The sequence below is a fragment of the Bombus fervidus genome, chromosome 14 (assembly GCF_041682495.2).
Source record: "Bombus fervidus isolate BK054 chromosome 14, iyBomFerv1, whole genome shotgun sequence".
Lineage (NCBI taxonomy): Eukaryota > Metazoa > Arthropoda > Insecta > Hymenoptera > Apidae > Bombus > Bombus fervidus.
Window position 1 is genome coordinate 9,674,809 of NC_091530.1, and position 19,508 is coordinate 9,694,316.

Below are 19,508 nucleotides of genomic sequence, written 5' to 3' on the forward strand. Positions count from 1 at the left end.
TATTATCTCCTAGCGGTGTTTCAGAAGAAACATAGGCGTCACCTTTGACAATGTAATGAATGAACTTTACCGAAAAGCACTTTGTCATGTATACACGAAACCCAGTAGCGGTCTTTCGTGTCTCTTGTTAACATAATTCTGTGTCAAAATCATTATTCAATTTTCTACTTATTTATCAATATTCATTTTCCACGATTCCACCAATTTGTATCTAATTTACACTAATCGATATATATGCACAACGATTATAACTCCCTTCTTGGAACAAAACAAATCAATAACAAACAACGTGAAACATTGAAATTCTTGTTGTACCATCCATATCGTATCGTCGATAAAGCTGTTGTATTTCGTCAACGAAGACGATAACGCCTACGTATAGAAGATATAATGAAAATCTGTTCGTACGATAACGTTTCAAAGAATGAGAATCGTTGAAATAACAATAAATCAAGAAAACGAAAAACACGGTCCCTGGGTAGCTGCGCCATTGGCTTGACAAGTACCCCCTTGCTCTCCCTGTACGGAAAGTCTCTACCCACCATGCCACGCTATGCCGTGCTGTGCTACGGTTTGCCGTGCCATCCTCAACCGCGTAGCGTGGCTAGTTGTTTCTTTTCTTTATTCCTTTGTCGGAAAGTCGGTGGCGAGTCTCGTTTTTAAGAGAAGAGTAGAGGGGAGGAGGCAAAAGGAAAACGACAACCGCTCAGCAGGGGCTGAGGAAGGAATGGTTGGGCCGAGGCTAGGGGGAGGGGCACGGGGAGGGAGGGAGGGCCACGCAGCAAGGAGAATAAAACGTACGGTTCAAAAACTCAGTACAGACTAACCTCGAAATAAAGCCGGCAACTCGCTCGGGAAACCAAGGCATATCTATTAATAATAAACTGTTTTCAGTGAACTGTCTTCCTATCGTCTGGAGAGAAAGGAGAGCCCACGACTGCTCCTTTGCGAATGCGACACGCCGCGCCGGCTTTTGCATGGTCTCTCTCCCATTCGAAACCGACGTCGTCTGGCCTGGGCGTCCGTTTCGTTTGCGTTATTATGTAATGTTACGTGCGAATAGCCACGTGTATATGCCACGCCGGCTAAGATGCTGTTGCCACTATTAAAGAAAATTGCCGACACGCGGTGGTAAATAGGAAACGTCGTGCATTCTTCGATACGGTCATCGACGTATCGAACTGCTCGTACGATCTGTGAATGTGAACATAAATTCTGCTACATAGTATCGTTCCGTCGGGACTTACCGGTAATAAAAGAATAGGGTGAGATCGAGGGAAGTGGGATATATATTTATTGAAGCGCTTTCCCGTAGGGTGCGATATAATAGAGAAATCGCAATACTAGAGAGCTTCAGATGCTTTTCATGGTAATTGTCACGCTTGCCAAATGTCTAAATTACAAAATTTTATATCGTCTTGAAATTTTTAGTATGTATGATTAATCGAAGAACGTTCTTCCTCAATTTTTCGATCGCTTTGGATGGTTCGTTAAAAAGCAATCTTAAATGAACAGTGTAAATACCACTTATCCTAGCTACCAAGCTACTAGGCTGTGTTATCTCGATACTCGTTATCAAACGACACTTCAGCTTGGCTGCAGGCTTTGTTTCTCAAACGTCAAAGATGATGATTTCGATATGATCGTCTTCTAGCGATTGCGATATCTTCCACCTTATTTGTTCCTCTCACACAATTGCACTCGTTTCGAATACAAACGTATCAATTTGTATTTTTCCCAATTGTTCTCGCAGGATGATGTTAGATTGTTGATTCGAATTTTCCAGCAGGGATCTCTGCCGTTACAAAAATATCGCAAAATGCATCACGGCAAGGTCATTATCATCGCATCACTTGACACTCAACGTGCGAGGGGAAGTAGTACGCGTGAATTATAATGTTAGGCGACACTGAAATACACGCGGGAATTTTTCTTTTAAGCGACGCGATAATTAAACATCGACGAAAGAAATCATTTGTCTTTGATTCAAATTTGTGTAATTACCAGATTGTTAAAATAATGCAATCTAACGTACTTTTAATTAAATTTCAATTTTTGTTCGACTACAAAAGTCTTCTATGTGTTACATAAAATCGTAATAGGCGACTATAGAAATCTGAACAATATGATTCAACTGTTCTAAAATTGTACCGTTTCGTTTCAATATTTGTCGAAACTTCAGAGTGCAGTCTTATACTACTTATGAATAATCAGAAAGATTAAATTGTAGAAATCTAAACGATTTAATTAGTCATGATTTAAAGAATTTACTTCGAAATCGTGTCATTCCATTCATATTAAAAAGAAAGAAACGAAAGCAAAATATTTTTCTTCTATGAATTATTAAAGATAAACAATTTTATTTTCTCAGCAAAGTCCATTATAATTATCATCTAAACTTTATGTTCCTTGAATTGCGTTCCAGAAACGATCGATCTGTCTCTCTTTCTCCTCTCGACTGCACTATCGGGAGAAAAACAGGAAGGGAAAGATGAGGAGGAGAAAGGAAGAAATAAGAGAGGGAAGAAGGTCCACGACCGGATCTTATAATTACGCTAATTAGGCAGTAACGTGTAAAAAGAGCGGCGCGAGTATTTATCGCAAGGTATCGTGGAAGGTATACGGAGGTCGGCGAAGGAGGACGTCGTACGACAGAATACGACAGGAAAGGCTATAATACAGTTTTGCCGCGAGCATCAGAAGCAACAGCAGCAGTCACGGCGGTAAGCAAGCGAGCAGCTACGTCGGTGCCGAGAAACAGGCAAGCCTGACGTCGGTTTCGTTGTACGCTCTTCGCGTCTGACAGATGTCTAATTTGAAGAAAATCCAAACGTAGGAATGCCTTCTTAAAAGCCGACTGAGAAGTTTAAGAACAGACTTTGTAACAATAAATATATATCGGGATAGGTTGGAATAACTCAAAATTGGAGCAACACTGTTTAATAATAAATATATCAACAATACGGATAAATCATTTATGACTATTCATAAATATTCATCTATTCGTTTAATTGTAATAAAAGATTGATGAGTTGAAACGAAATGCTTGTGTAACTGTAAATGCAACTATGCAAATATGTAATTATTTCTACGTTAGAAGACGGATATCTAGCCGGGTAAAGATGACTAGTGTTCGGTTCCTAAGTAAGCAGGTCAGACTGTGCAAATTTAGACTTTGAAATAGAAAGTAAGCGCAGCGATGAATAAAACTGAGAGATAGAAGCAAGTTATCAATTAAACACAACAGCGATTTTAAATTACGAGATTGGTCATAGCGTCAAAAATCTACATCAACGTTAATCGTATGCCTTAACGTCTCAGCACAGGCCTGGACCGAGCATTCTCCAAGATTTACGAATAACGAGGGTTGCTCAGAACTTAGGAGGAACTTCCATCCTCCTTCATGAAAATTAGCCCGTCCCAACGTACATAAGTACATGAGACTCGTTTCCTTTGCGCGTGTTTCCCCTAGCCAGAACGAGGGGTGGTGATGGTTCATTCAAGCGGAATTATCGTTATCGCTGGTTTCCCGTTCTATTTTTCCGTGGGTGTGTAATCAGCGACCGACAAACCCGGACTGAACGTGTGTGGTTGCTACCCGTCAGAGATTTTTCTCTCATCAGGCCAGAACAGGCCGGGACTGAGCGTTTATGGGTACCTTTGCTGGATGGATTCGTCGGAAGGGGAGGGTCGTGGGATAGGGGGGTTGGGTAGCGGTGGTGGCGGCGACGTGAAGGGGAGAGAGAGAGGAAAGAGAGAGCCTCGGCTGGATTACGGGCTGGTCGAGCCGGGGCGGGGGTGGGGGGAAGGAGGAAGCGGTCGGCGCGTTTGATCTCAGCCGCGGGCGCCGACAAAGCGTTCATCCACTCTCCTACAACGGCGTGCTGTCTCGCGAGCAGGAGCGCGACAATGCTCGCCGAGCAAAGCACGCGAGAGAGACAATGGATAAAGCGAGTCAGCTGGTAAGGTAGCGTAATACAGAGCAAGAAGGAAGAGAAGCGGAAAGAGAAAGCTTGAGCAACGCCGGACGAATGGTGCGCCGCGGCGCGATGGGAGAAGGGAGAAAAACACAGCGAGACCGAAGAACACATGGAGGAACCGAGAGAAAGAGCTCCCTTCGGTCGGACGAAGAGGTTACGAGTGGAAAAAGAGGGGCCTACCAGCCAAGAGAAAAGACGGAGAACGAGAGAGTGTATAACTGTGAACGAGAGAAAAAGAGACCGATAGGAAACAGAGATGGCTCGTAGGAGAAAGAGAAAGAGCTAGAGGAAGGGAGGGAGGTTGGAAGGAAGAGAGGAACGGGGAAAAGATCCGAAGATCCGTTCCACGATCTGGTGCTGTCGCGCTCGCTTTAGCATGGCACTGCCACTCCCTTGCGCTGGCTACACCAGCTTTGCTATTAATAAATAATGCTCCGTGATCCGCATTACAACTAAAGCGATTCGTTCCGCTCTTGCCTCTTTATTCCCGATATCTTCGAACGCTTGGATATCCGCGAAATCCCCTGTCCCTTCCGTATCGTGTCGGATCGACGGTCTTTTTTAGCGGGTCTGAACTGAATGAACCCGCCTGCCCCCGGTTCGACGAAGCTCGTATACGACTTTGAGGAACCTTATGCCTCCTTCTCGGTCGAGTTGCGAGAGACGCGCCAGAGAGGTTCTAATTTAGAGTATTAGAGAAGCAACGACGTGTGAGCCGGCAAACATGGTTCACGGAAACACGGACACGTCCATTTGATGGGTCACGAAACTGCTGTTTGTAATATTTCACGTTTATGACCCGTACGCGATAATGACGACGGTCATCAAAGGATGATGATACGTTAAATTTAATGCGAATAAAACAACTTTCGGATGATTGAACGACAATTAGAATATCGTTTGTGTTAACGTTATTTGTTTTAAGCGAGTAATTTAAAATTGTATAACTTTCTTCATATCGTTATTTTCCATTTAGAATTCGAAGAACGATTTCTTTCGATATAATTTTTCGGTCGTGGTAATTTTCCAGTTTTCAACTTCCAAAGCGATAGCGCTTGGATATCTTGGTAAACAACAATTTTAAGTACATACTTCTCAGACGCTATATACGTGAACATAATTTCAAACACGTAATTTCCTGCTTTATTTCATTTTAAAGATCCTTTGGTAACTTTCAACAGCAATCTAGTTCTGTATGGTGGTCACTCGAGCAGTACATCGACCATAACTTACAGAAATTTTTATTCGTGAAAATGTTGTACATACAAAGCTCCGCGTTTTCATCCTAATATCAATTTAAAAAGAACCGCATATTCCATATATGATTTTTTAGCCTCTTTTCGAGTCGTTGCACTCGTTGTACACGCTTCGATTGCACCTAGGCGAATCTGAAACTCTGGAAATTGTACGGGAATTTAACGCGAATAAAAACTGACTCCGATCACCAAACTCACAATATTTTTTATTATTTGTAAAACGCTGATTTCTCAAATTCTTCGTGAACTTAAATCACAGGGGACATATAGATTGCACCAAACATCATCAGCTTATGATTTAATTAATCTGACAAAATTGCGAAATAACGTACACAAAAGGAAACAATACACGGTACGGCAGGTAGAGGTTCCTCATTGTGATTTGTAATTAATCATTTTACAATTAGATATTAGAAACTCCTTGCAAATGGTTTCTAAATAGTAGAATCGTATGTAAATTGTATAGAATAACTTCTAGAAAAATGAATCTCAAAAGGATCGAGCCAATTTTACTTGAAACGCGCTCTCTATACATGTACAACTTTTATTTTCTGCCATTATGCTCCTGGTCAAATAATTCTTCGTGTTTTAGGTACTGAGTAGGCCATATGAAATATTATTAAATATGTGTCGTCGATCAATAAGAAGTATGAATCGAATTTAACTTTCGATTTAATTTCCTACTAAAGGTCACCGTAGCTACTTTATTATAATATTTAAAAAAAAGGTCAGTTATATGCGATCTACAGAAACAAACAATGTCAAGTAGAATAAAATTATAATATAATTATACCTCGAAAAAATTAATATCTTTATGCTAAAAGATTGTCTTTATCATATTTTAATATAATAATATATATGTAATATAAGACTTTTGAAAATTCGATTCAATTCTCGAATTGAAAACGACAACTAAATTTACACGAAATATCAAATATCGTATATTTACTATTTGCGAATATTTCCTAATGTAAATACTAATTCACGTGACCTCGAAGCAAAAAGGCAGTCTTTAGTAACGCGTTTCGAGCATGGCTCGATATTTTCGCATGTGGGCTGTACTTTTCGACTATGTAAATATCTATTCTTACAAGAATCATAATTAGAGGTAATCGCACGATCGCTTTTATTTAATCATTTAAATGTCTATCTAAATGCGACACGCGTAATACGGTTTGTGTACTTATTACATAATTAGAATGCAATCGTGACATTCAGATTAATAAGGGACATACGCTGTAAATTCATTGAAGCAGTGCTTAGAAGTCAAGTGAGAGCCAATAATAGATTTCGTGTGTTTTAGGAGAAATCTCGTTGGAGGATTACTGTTCGAAAGATAAAAATAATTGGCACCGCAAACTGACCAAGACTATTATTTTGGATTGTATAAGATACAACATTTGATATCATTGGACTAAAACATCCTTCTCATTTAATAATTAGAAAAATATTAAAAATCAATAAAAATTTTGAATCAAGATTCATTTATAAAGATTGCATCAAAATAGAGAAATATAAATGTTGTTTTCGTATTTCTTATCTCAATGTAATATTACTTTTATATATTTAAGTATTGCATGAAAAGGACATTTTAGATGCTTATAATATCAAATGTCATATGTTCGCATATCATATATAAGTAAATCATAATGCAAATAAAATGAGGTCCCTCTAAATTATATGTATCTAAAATCAGAGATACAATCTTTACATTATTGTAGAAATAAGTCATATATCGAGGTAGTTGAGATCTTATTTAACGTAACACTTTAAACCGATGTTTCCTAAATTTTGGGCTAAAGATTTGATACTTTCATGACAAACTATTTGTACTTTGAATTTTACATATACTTTTTTGTAGCAAATGTATCTTTAGCTCTTAAATTTTGAACAACGATTTCTAGTCTTACTTTAAAAAACGCAATCTCGAGAAAAAACGAAATTAAATATATGAATTATTTTTCCCATAATAATGACAATACAAAATTTGGGATTTACTGGCTCGAATAAACATTTTTTCACATATGTATAATAAATTAATATAGATGAATATAAGTTTATAGTTCATCCTGTATAAAGTGAAAGATGATTTTCTTTACTGGTCAATTACCTAGTGTCTACATGTTTAAACTTCGGTCTTTGAAATTTAATACATTAGTTTTAGGTATCCTCAACAAATATCAGCCCGCACGCAAATGTATAATTGCTTTTCGATTCAATTTCCTTCGTACTATTCTCCCGTCTTAAATTTGCAAGTGGCTCACGAGAAGTATATCGAGAGCTGTATTTATTCGAATTATATGTTGTAATCGATTTTGCTTTACGAAATGATAAAGTGCAGCTTGTCTTGAAAATTTATTATATATTACATTATCTTCCATCGACGCTAATGATAATATTTAGTTATAATTATTTGCACCGTCCTATGAATCATCTCGATATTATACAACTAATTTTCAGAATTGCTTTCAAAGCAAAATCGAATAACAATATAAGCAAATTCTTCGTCTTTCGTTCATTAGAATTTTTTTTCCTTCACTAAATTTATACATTACGTTTGCGTATATTTTAAATTTATACATTATGTGTGTGTATACTTTAAATACAATATGCAATGGACCAATGACAGGATTGGTATCTTATTCATCTCCTATCTCAAGAATTAAATTCACCTTAATCATTTATTATAATAATTATATCCTATTTCCAATAGAAGTCGATATGCCTATTCGTTTAAACGGCATTCTTGAGTTGTCTTTAATGTTATAAGCTTATGAATTATATGTACATCGTACATGTGTTCAATGTTTCCTGAAATAAGAGACAAAGGATTTTGCACTGTTCATTCATATTGCAACATAATAAATTGGAACACACTGTCAAATGAATAAGATACATTAGCCTTCAAGATTCCAAACGCTCGTATAGATTTTTATTCATTTTCACAATTTTGTTTACCTAATTATTATATGTACATACAGATAAAATCATGTAAATGAGAAATTATTTTCTCATTTAAGTTTGTGCAATATTCAACGGCCGATGCTTTAAATAAATTCACACAATTTCGACGACCGAATTTTTAACGAAAAGAACGATACAGTTTTAATTAATAAAATTCGTTTTTCATTTTCCTAAAACACAAAGATTTTTCTCATGTAAAATAATTATCTATTGTATGTCCTTGTACCATTGTAATGTAAAAAACAAATACATGCCTCGATACCTTCGTTAAATGTACATACATCGTAATAAATTGATTTTCATAATTTCCCTTTCTCAATATTGATACAAAATTTGTATCCCCAATAATATATTTTGACACAAAATATAAACTATAAACTACATTAAAATATACGAATTTAGATTTGGTGAAGGGTGTGTATAAATCATAATCATCTATCTCTCGGTAAATATACACTTTGTCCATAATCTTTGAAAAAATAAAATAATACATAGATAAAGCAAGTTTTTACACATTTAAATCCAGACTTATCAGAGTAAATAAGTGCTATTTTGTTTGTTTTTTTTTTTTTTTTCTTAAGAAAGGAATATAATGTTTAAGTGGCTAAATTATAATTCGACATCACCATAATTAATATGATCCTCTTCATTTTTTTATAATAATGAATTATATTAGCAATTCATTGACGTAAATAATTCAAAAATAAACTACAGGTAAAACGTTACATCTCCAGGCATAAGACTCTTTCTTTTATGAATCCATAGATTCAACAACAGGACAAGGATTTACAGTTGAGGGCACTTTTTTTCTCTGCCTGTCTTTAATATAGGCGCTGGACCATTTTATATGCTATTTTTTAAACAGCAAGGATTCAGCATAATGTACAGATATTGTACTTCTAAATCTACCGATCCATAACTTAGAGATCGATAATTCACGGATTGTTCTCATTCTCTCGTACTCTATTTTCTTTCGTTCTCATCTTTTTATGGAGTACGTTATAAGCCCCAGATATATATATTTGTACATAGCTATCATATCCAATGGAAAGTGTACATTAAACTCAACTGAATCACGTACAATTCACTCACAACATCAAAAATAGACTATTGCAAGAGTGCATTAGCTTGTGACACCCTGTAGATAGTTATTACTCAACCAAGGTACCGTTCTTCATACACATTCCATGATTTTCTTCTCCTGTAGGAATCTGAAACGTAGACGATATGTACAAATTTTGTATGATATCACAATATCACTCTTATAAGTCTTTGAGTCTTTTCTTCGTTTAAATGCGACTTGCCGCATCGTAATATAAATTGTTGATCCCACATTGTTGGACTATAATATAATGCAGCATCTGATAGATAATAAGATCATATATATTACATTATAAATCGATCGCAATTTTTAAAGAGTGTACTACGTGTACATATTGCCTACGATGCAGATTCTGTTCTAGATGCAGTACAGGAAATACAAGTAAATTACGTTAATCTTATGCTCGCCCACGTGGCTTTTTCCGAGAAGCCGCTTCCTCGGATGGCGCAACACCTGTGGTTGCAGCCATGCGCTTTGGACGTCCTGCTGTTTTGTTACTTTGTTGTGTGTTTTGTACAGATGCTAAAAAGTAAATTATGATAGTTTTAGAAAAAAATTATACCAATCTATTGATAGATATGGAGACTACGTTAATAGCATATTAATGAGAACTTCTTACCACGTAGTTTCGTCCTTGAAACCCCACTTGCGTTATTATTATTCTGTTGCTTTGTGCTCTTTTTATTTTCACTTTTTTTAACATCAGTATTATTTTTAATTGCATCTATTGATGTTGTGGATGCAGCTACAGTTGCAGTAGTAGTACTGGTAGTAGTAGTTGCAGTATTATTAGTAGTGGCTGCAGTAGTTTCACTTCCAGACTTTGTATTTCTGTTCAATGCTCTTTCTGCTCTACTAGATCCCTTTGCAACGGATTTTGCAATTGCCAGAGCTTTGTTAACCGTTCGCTTTTTAGAACGATTCGATTTAGGTGATTTCTTTCCTGATTCTTCTTCAGTAGCATCATCTTCAGAGAAGCTTTCAGTTCGTTTTGATTTCTTACGCAAACTTTGTTTTTGTTTATGCAAGTTGTGACTTTTTCTTCTCTTTAATTGTGACTCATCTTTATAAAGTGAAAGGTCAACTGTGGATAAGATATTAACATTTCAATTTTATGAAATATTTTTACAAAATTTCAAAAATATAAATAAGAAACAAATAATATCAAGGCTGAATCTCATTGACTTTGAAACACGAAATAATGGAATAAACTAAACACTATCAATAAAATCTATTAAAACTGAACAGACACAAGATTTTAGTAACATTAATAAATGACATTTAAACATTTTTTGTAAAAGTTTATATAAATAGTATATAAAAATACTAACGTCCATCTGGGTGTTCTTCCGTTACTCGAGGTTTTTCGGATACGCCTGCTTCAACATCAATTGCTCTTTTCAAAATATTTTCTGTACGTAATAATTCAATCTTGGTTAGCTGGAATTTATTTTTGTCAATTTTGTTTAAATTTAAATTCGTTAATATACAGTCGAAATCTGAAATTTAAAAAAAGAAAAAATAAACATAGTCTGCATTGTATAACATAACAAATATTACAAGATATAAGCCAAGTGTACATAACATTTAATAACTATTATATATTACCTATGTAATCATAAAAATCTGGTGAATATATTTCACCATTGTTTTTATCTTGAGAAAGCCAACGTATACGAATTCTCCTGCTAGATTTATATATATTTTGCATTGCTTGACATACGTAGAAGCTTCCTTCCGCGTTTCTCACAGCCAAAAATTCATTTCTAATAATGAATATCAATAAAAGTTAATGCATGTGATGACATTATTGATTTTGCTTATATTTATATTCAAAATCAACGTAAATTATCATATTTGTGAATGAAAATTTGTATAGAGATTAAACTTCTTATTATTATTCATCATTACATCATATTTTACATTTTTGGAAATGTCATCTGACTCATACTTACTTATAGAATACTATAAGTTTGTCGTCAGAAGCTTTCGATGGTGGAGGCTTATTTAAATTTTTTACAAGCAGTGCAATTTCTGGTAATGGGCTCTGATAAGGCTGTGTTTGAATTCGATTTCTTTTTGGTTTGCTTCCTCCATCTGAATTTGCTGAAGTCCCTCTTAAATCTTTCAATTCCCTAGGCTTTCTCTTATTTGCTTTTGGTGAACCAGTGACCTTTGTTTCAACCTTTGGTGGATTATTTGTTTGCGGTAATGCAGAATTATCTGCTATAAGTTTCGTACTTTGAGTTGTGGTTTTTGACTTCTGACTATCAGATTTTACTGACCCATCTTCTGATTTGTGTGATGACAATTTTGTTTGTAAATTTGTATTAATTGGAATTCCATCAGATTCTTTTGAACCATTATTTACAGGAGTTTTCTTTTCTTCAACTTTGTTTTGTAATTGTGGACATAATGCTAAAGTAACATATATATATATATATGCATAGATATAGGTAAGTATATTATATTTGTACATTTTTACATGCATTATAATGTTAATAAATTCAATATGCAATACATGTAAATAACTTGTTGAATTATTATACCCAATGATATACATGTAAGTAAAAATATCTGTGATGCAACATCGAAGTACATTCAATGAACAAAATATAATATAAAATTAACTACATACTTAAATTAATAAAAAATTTATATTTTTACTAACCAGGAAAATCTAAATTGATAGGTGTCATCTCTTGTTCTGTTTGAACTTCTCTTTGTGAATCTTGTGTAGGATTATCTGGACTTAAATTATTATTTCTGTTAGATTCACTCTGCTTTATAGAAACAGACATATTCTGTTCTGTTTCAGTTTTCATAATCTCTACTCCATTAGGGATTAATTTATCCAGGTCTGGTTCCTTTTCAGAATTGCTGCTTACATAAGGAGGTGTTTGATATACAGAAGGTCTATGATCTTGTACTAAGCTCAAAGGTTGACTGGGTGGTTGTAATGTAACATAGCTTAATCCAGTTCCTGGTAAAGGCTTCATAGATCCTGGTTCTGATCCTGATACGACTTTTTGTGCCATTGCATTCATGGGAAGAATAGAATGACTGGTGGAAGTTGGGGATGTACCTACTCCAGGTATCGTTGATTTTATGGCCGATGTGCTCATTTTTCACTGATTAAATACGTCTTTCTAAATACTTATAAAAAGCCAATGTTAATTAGTCGAAATTAGCTATGCATAAATATACATTTACAATATAGAAATATTAATAAATAAATAAATAAATAAATAAATATATATATATATATGAATAACGTTTGCGAAACTATTGATATATAATTATTTTATGTTTGGTAATATGCTAGTATTGTCATCAAAATATCAAAAGAATATCAAGAATAATTCAACAAAGCGGAGCTAACATTTCATTAATACAAATAATGATTTGTATCCTTTCTACAGTTTGGTTATTGTAATCAATGTAATAACAAACATATGAGATAGATACCAAATCCATATGATGATTAAGAAAAAGGCAAAGAAGCAAGGCTATAAAAAAGAAAACACTTGTATAAAGCATGAAGAAAACGAGGGAGAATCTCAATAAGAATTGAGGCACAGAAGGTGGCTGAAGAGGGAGGGGGTAATTAGAGGAGTAAACATAAACACGAAGGAAACTTTCAATGGATTTAAATTCTATATATATTTGGAGAATCAACGCATACTTTCAATCTCAAAAATTAACATTTAATTACCTCGACGTTATCACGTCCTGAATATGGATATATATTCCTTTGCTAAACTTGCACGGATAGTTGACCACTGCGCGTTAACACACGGTTAACTCATTTTCCCACACACTTTCTTTAACGCGTGAACGCTTTTTTTCAGCTAACATTTCATTCGGCATATGCGTAGCATAGTCGATTTATCAAAGATATCCACTTAACTTACCGTATTTTACAAAACAAAACGATAAAGGCTTGCGCGCTATAGAAAGCCGTGATTTTACCCGCACGAAAAAAACAGGAATGCCAGACGTTAGATGGCGTCGGTTCTTCGACGCCATGTGTGGCGCAAACTTGATTTCATATTCATTCTGATTGGTGCAACAGCGATCGCTCAAAATCTCTTTTATTCTAATTCCATTGGAATATGAAAATTGTACGTAACTATTTTCATGCATTTTGAAAGTTTCATTTGTTGAAACGGATATGTGCTAAAATTTTCATTGATTCAAAAGCAGCATGTTTGTTAGTAATATTCTGCTAATGGAAAAATTGCGAAAATTTATTTTTCTTTTGTTAAAAATATCATGCTTTAAAAAAAGGGTTTATCAAATATTTACATATGTACATAAAGTAGTAATAGTTAATGATCTATGACTTACTCTACAGGTACATATATGTAATTTATTGAGTCATATGAATATTCAAATCATCCAACGAAAATTTCGTTGTTCTACATGGTTCATGTATTAGATCAAAAGAACCTGCATCGATCATTTTTTTAGCTAATATCTTAAATTATAATATTAAAGTATCTGTTAATCTGGGAATAAATTAATTTCGTAGCAGTAGTTAATATGTATATTTTATGTATTGAATGATTTATATAAAATTCTTATTTAATATTAGGAATAATCGATATTGTGATTTATAATTATAATGCCCATTGAAATAGTTCAAACTAGTCGTTCTAGAAAAATATATAATCATCTACATTTATGTTCTTTTTGAACGATAAAACAACAGTAATTGAACTAAAATGCATGATTCACCTTCTTACTGTTTTATTTAAGAGATGCATGTAACATATATTTTATTTATATATATATATATATATATACATTGAAAAATGGAAAATGGCCTTAACGTGCAATATGCTATACGGATTAAAGCCATAAAACGAAAAGTATTGTTGTAAATTGTTTATGAATTTGATTCCGATAAAAATATCATCACTAATTGTATATATATATATATATATATACGATTACAAATCTCGCTGTTTCATCCATCATAAATAAGTTAGGATCTATGAAAAAAGTTATCTCGAAAGCAAGCCATGTTTAATATGAGTTTTACATTCTGGCTTACAAATTCGAGACATTATTTTTATATTTTTATTTTTTAATCAATCTTTTGATTATTTAATCTAAAATCTGAAATGATCATGTTATGACGTTCGCAGTTACATCAGCGCGAACTATATGAAAATATGTTCATGAAATCAACACAGGCATTTATAACATATCAAAGCAACAATGAACTTTAGACCATTTACCACGTAACGGAGTGAAGAGTGAAGAGTGTCAAGCAAGTCAATAAAATAGTCAGGCTACATACACCGTATATAGCACATAAGAGGTTAAAGTAGTTGTGTAAACACCTCGATAAATATCGTGAAAAAAAAAATTATAATTGTATAATTTATCGACCTCTTTATTAATTAACAATGACACGAGCACTTGTAGGTGTAAAGAGAGTTATCGATTATGCAGTTAAGGTAATTATCAGTAATATAATAATAAATGAGAAATAGTATATAGTACAGATTACAGTAATTGTAGATCAGTGGAAAGTATTATGCCTATGTACTATGTAATTCGTAGATTCATTTAGAATTTATACTACAATAAAAAATGAATATTATAAATTTAAATAATTTAAAATTATATTTCTTAAGAAATATGTACATATATTGTTTCAAATATTATCAACTATAGATAACATTTTTAATTTTAACATTTTGTTACTTATTTTTAGATTCGTGTCAAATCAGATAAGACAGGTGTTGTAACAGATGGAGTGAAACATTCAATGAACCCTTTTGATGAAATTGCAATTGAAGAAGCTGTACGAATGAAAGAAAAGAAATTAGTAGAGGAGGTGATTGCAGTTTCATGTGGTCCTCCACTATGTCAAGATGTGATAAGGACTGCACTTGCAATGGGTGCTGATAAAGGCATTCATGTTGAAATATCTGGATCTGAATATGAAACTTTACAACCTGTTCATGTTTCCAAAATATTAGCCAAATTAGCTCAGGATGAGAAAGCAGATTTAATTATTGTTGGAAAACAAGCTATAGATGATGATAGTAACCAAACTGCACAAATGATTGGAGGTATTTTGGATTGGCCAACTGGGACATTTTGTAGTAAGGTAAGTTAATTGAGTAAGACCTTAAACAACATATTTATGAGTATCTTGTAATATAGATTATACTTTTTTGTAACAGATTGAAAAAAATGATAGTGAACTAACCGTAACACGTGAAGTTGATGGAGGTTTAGAGGTTATTAAAATGAAAATGCCAGCAGTTTTAAGTGCTGATCTTCGACTTAATGAGCCACGATATGCCACATTACCAAATATTATGAAAGCAAAAAAAAAGCCAATTAAAAAGCTAACAGCAAAAGATCTTGGTGTAGATACTTCAGCAAGGATTGAAATTTTGTCAGTCGAAGAGCCACCAGTCAGACAAGCTGGAGCTATTGTACCAGATGTTGATACATTAATTGCAAAATTAAAGGAAAGTGGACATGTGTAATTATATATATTGTTATTGAAAAATTTTTTAAAAATTATTTCATATTGTTTTACATTAATGTTATTTATACATATATAAATATATAATTACATTTTTACTAAAATCTATCTTTATATAGAAAACTTTTTATACATTATGGTATGTTATATATTACACTTGAATAAACTTTTTCTGCAGTAAATAAAATAATAGGTCCCTTCATGATATAACTGGTATTTGTAATGAAATAACATCTTATATATTTCTTTGGTAAATAACATTATTTTTCTACATTAATTTTGTACTTCTATTTCTTCACACATTATTTATGCCAACTATTGTTTCATAGGTCTACACAGTGTGTGGAAAATTTTTATTAATTTTTTTTTGTACTTTTTTGTAATTTTCATACACATATATTTTTTGTAAGAATAAAGTAAACCTTTACTAAACATAGTAGTAATAAATCCTAAATCTCGTTATATATTCTGCGTATATAATAATACGTTCAAAATACATGCAAATTTAAACATTTGAATAAATAATAGATTGATTCAATAACAAAATGAACTTTACGAATTGTGATTAATATTGCAGCAAATCATCATATAACCAATTTTTTAATTTCATAATCTTTTAAATACATTCTTAAAAACTCTGAATAAACTCTCAATATTTGCCTGTTAAAGGTTATAAATACTATATTTCGTCTTTACTAAACATTTTCTAAACGACCAGTACGAAATCTATGAGAATATATCTTTTTCAAAATATTAATTCATACATTCACTTTAAACGCATATCCTACTTAGTATATCTCTATAGAAAAGGTAGAATTAAAAAAATCATTAATATCATTAATAAAAAATATCATTAATAAAATTAAAAATACCCGTATTTATTGCCCTACAAATGTTGTTTTAAATATTGAATAGACGACTGGCATATTTTTTATTACGTTATAAATAACCCAATCCATAAAATAATCTTTTTAATACTTTTTCTCTCTTTTTAATGTAGTTTATGTAAATTAAAATATATATATTGTAAGAAATTCATTGTATCTGCATAGCCTTTAATGATTTAAGTTTTAGTGCTTTAAAAGATAAAAAGAGAAAAACTGTATTTAAAATATTAATTACTTTTTACAATAATACTTTCCAATCAAATCTAGTATTACTGGTATGGGTTATAGGAGGAAAGGGAGGTGGATGAAGTTGCCAACCATCCAACCCTTCACGTGCTGTTAAACATGCTAAATATGGTACTCTCTGTGCTAATCTTGTAACTTCAGAAGCTGGTGGCACTTTCCCACCTGTTAATTGTCTGGTACAAGCGGTCAAAGAAGCAGCATGAGCTACTATTAGAATATTTCCTACTGTATTTTCAATAATTCGTTTGATTAATTCATAACTTCGTTCATAATACTGGGCTGCATTTTCTTTCAATGGAAGATCCTTTGCTTTAACAATTGGATTATAACTTTTATCTACGTTAAAACCTGCTTTTATTAATTCTTCAGATGTCATCCAAACAGGAACACCATTTGGATACCATGCTAACCACTCTATGAGACCTGGCTCTATTTTCATTGGAATGTTTAAATCTAATCCTTTTAAAATGTGGGCCAATGTTTGTATACATCTTAATGAGGGAGATGTAAAAGCCACATCTATTTTAATACTAGATGATTTCATAGCTTCTCCTACCAAACTTGCTTGTACTTCACCTACAGTTGTTAAAGGACTATCGTTTCGAAAATCCTGTATATTTCTTGATGGTATTTCCTTTGGCATATTCAAGTCTCTACGAACATAGGATCCATTTGATTCAAAACAATAACGAATCCATGCTCCAAATGTAAAATCTACTCTTTCTCCATGTCGGCATATAAAAATTTGTCTTGAAGAACTTGGAGGTACTTCAGAAGCTTCAATCTGTATATGTAGAAGTAAAATGAAAGATTAGAATTCGAATTTTTATATGTGAATAAATAATAAATAATTGATGTCATTTACTGATTCAGTAGTTGTTGCTACTCCATCAGGGCTGTCTATGGAATCACTCGATAACAATATTGGTGGTTTTCGAGTTGGGGATATTTCTTCTTTTTCTAAAATTCCCCTTTTATCGTCAGTAATTTGTATGGTAGTATGTAAAGTCCATGAATCTGACTCAGCTGTACGTTTTGTATGATTTAAAGGTAAATGTCCTGAAATACCAGTTAGCCAAGAGATACCTTCAACCCAACCATCTGTAGATACACTACACGCCCCTTCTGGAATGTAAATGTAATCTCCCACTCTCAATTCTAATTCATCGTGTTCCCTAGGCATGTGAGGATGTGTCACTTTATGTACATGTGCATTTTGTAGCCTAGAATCTCTGGAATATAATCTGAGTTCCCAATTAGTTGGACAAATGAGTGTCAGTTTCTCCACCATCAAGCGCAATTGTTGATATAAATTGCTGGGAAATTGATAAGCCAATGTCAAATGTAAAGATTTTATTTGGGGTTCTGCAGAAATTCCCAAACTTGAAAGTTTGTTTGCATAACAAATGGCAATGTTTTTTAGCCATTCTGTATTTACTTCCTTAACAAACAGACCCATAAAATTAGGAGAAACATAAGTTTCTAATTCAATATTATCTGATAATTCATCTTGGTTAACTATACTTTCAAGCGAATTTACCAATTCCTCGGTAGATTCATCTGGTGCCTGCAAAAAAATGTTTTTGTATTACTTGCGACTTTTATTTACATGTATTGTTAAGATGATGCTATACCTTGAAAAATGAAACAAGCGTAATATGTGGCATATAATTATGTGCTCCATTCCATATGAGTTCTTTACTCTCTGACCAAAATCTCATAAGTTGCTCAGCTAATTCACCCGTAGGACAAGCATACAAAACATATTGTCTATGGGTGTCAGAATCCAAGGTTGGATCTCTAACATGAGCTACTAGCCAATCCGATGCAAGTTGAACACCTCGATGTCCTGTAGCAGCTAATGCTTTCTCTCTAGAAGCGATAGAATATTTATTTAAATTGTTAAAGATTATACAATTAGTCAAATAATTCTAGTTGCGTTATAGTTACATAATAAAAGTGTAGAAATTTTTTGAAATTACGTACTTTGTACATCGATTTATGAAAATAAAAAAAAGATAACGATAAAGAAGTATATATGTTGAATTTTTATGATAAGCATAGGCAATGATGAATCAACAAAAACAAGAAGAAAACAACAATGGTACTTAATGTTTGACAGCTGTTTGTTTACATTGAATGTATTATAACCGCATGCAATTGTTCGTAGAATAGCAAAGAGATATCGATAGTGTTTTACAATCTTACTCTAATACTCACGCTCGATGTTTCGGAAAACCTAATTGTAATAGCGTTTGCAACGGGGTTAAATGCTGTTTTAAAATCTTCGTCGGAGTTAGATTTTTCCGCGGCGGTAACGTCGCCATGACGGTCCATTACACCTTGATACTTGCTACTTGCTACCAACATTGTTCAAAGGAATGCTTTACACGTTTTTATATCGAATCGAATCTTCGATTCGATTTCCTGGTTTAAATTTTTACTTGTTATAAATATAATTGACATCATTTTAAAACATCTGTTTTTAAAATCGCTTAATGTGTTCCAAAATGCATTTTTAATTTGAAAATTACATTTAATGTTAATGTATTTCGATTA

The 19,508-nt window shown here is 33.2% G+C and overlaps 3 protein-coding genes across 4 annotated transcripts; 1 reads left to right on the forward strand and 2 right to left on the reverse strand.

The window, feature by feature from the left end:
- Positions 1–5,421: 5,421 nt before the first annotated feature.
- LOC139994307 (uncharacterized) lies at positions 5,422–13,345 on the reverse strand. Of its 2 annotated transcripts, none has more exons than XM_072016824.1 (7): positions 13,018–13,345; positions 11,974–12,451; positions 11,258–11,720; positions 10,911–11,068; positions 10,634–10,801; positions 9,922–10,386; positions 5,422–9,824 (listed from the first exon to the last, which is right to left on the reverse strand). In XM_072016824.1, the coding sequence occupies exons 2-7, from the start codon at positions 12,425–12,427 to the stop codon at positions 9,700–9,702; spliced, it is 1,833 nt and encodes a 610-aa protein (XP_071872925.1). In that variant the 5' UTR covers positions 12,428–12,451; positions 13,018–13,345; the 3' UTR covers positions 5,422–9,699. The 2 variants fall into 2 exon arrangements, with proteins under 2 accessions (XP_071872925.1, XP_071872924.1); XM_072016823.1 differs by having other exon boundaries at positions 11,974–12,458; positions 13,018–13,344.
- A 1,157-nt stretch (positions 13,346–14,502) lies between these two features.
- Etfb (Electron transfer flavoprotein beta subunit) lies at positions 14,503–15,820 on the forward strand. The gene is made up of 3 exons (XM_072016826.1): positions 14,503–14,770; positions 15,031–15,429; positions 15,506–15,820. Exons 1-3 carry the CDS (start codon positions 14,720–14,722, stop codon positions 15,815–15,817), a joined length of 762 nt encoding a protein of 253 aa, XP_071872927.1. The 5' UTR covers positions 14,503–14,719; the 3' UTR covers positions 15,818–15,820.
- Positions 15,215–19,322, reverse strand: Epp (Ecdysteroid phosphate phosphatase). The gene is made up of 4 exons (XM_072016822.1): positions 19,170–19,322; positions 18,584–18,821; positions 17,815–18,516; positions 15,215–17,733 (listed from the first exon to the last, which is right to left on the reverse strand). Exons 1-4 carry the CDS (start codon positions 19,274–19,276, stop codon positions 16,942–16,944), a joined length of 1,839 nt encoding a protein of 612 aa, XP_071872923.1. The 5' UTR covers positions 19,277–19,322; the 3' UTR covers positions 15,215–16,941.
- Between the last annotated feature and the right edge of the window lie 186 nt (positions 19,323–19,508).

Coding starts and splice junctions, on each gene's coding strand:
- LOC139994307 (XM_072016824.1), bottom strand. CDS start 12,427: ATGAGCACATCGGCCATAAAATCAACGATACCTGGAGTAGGTACATCC. Junction 11,069..11,257: donor AAACTTATAGTATTCTATAA/GTAAGTATGAGT, acceptor ATTCATTATTAG/AAATGAATTTTTGGCTGTGA. Junction 10,387..10,633: donor GGAAGAACACCCAGATGGAC/GTTAGTATTTTT, acceptor TCTTATCCACAG/TTGACCTTTCACTTTATAAA.
- Epp (XM_072016822.1), bottom strand. CDS start 19,276: ATGGCGACGTTACCGCCGCGGAAAAATCTAACTCCGACGAAGATTTTA. Junction 18,517..18,583: donor CGCTTGTTTCATTTTTCAAG/GTATAGCATCAT, acceptor ATTTTTTTGCAG/GCACCAGATGAATCTACCGA. Junction 17,734..17,814: donor TAGCAACAACTACTGAATCA/GTAAATGACATC, acceptor CTACATATACAG/ATTGAAGCTTCTGAAGTACC.
- Etfb (XM_072016826.1), top strand. CDS start 14,720: ATGACACGAGCACTTGTAGGTGTAAAGAGAGTTATCGATTATGCAGTT. Junction 14,771..15,030: donor TTATCGATTATGCAGTTAAG/GTAATTATCAGT, acceptor ACTTATTTTTAG/ATTCGTGTCAAATCAGATAA. Junction 15,430..15,505: donor CTGGGACATTTTGTAGTAAG/GTAAGTTAATTG, acceptor TTTTTGTAACAG/ATTGAAAAAAATGATAGTGA.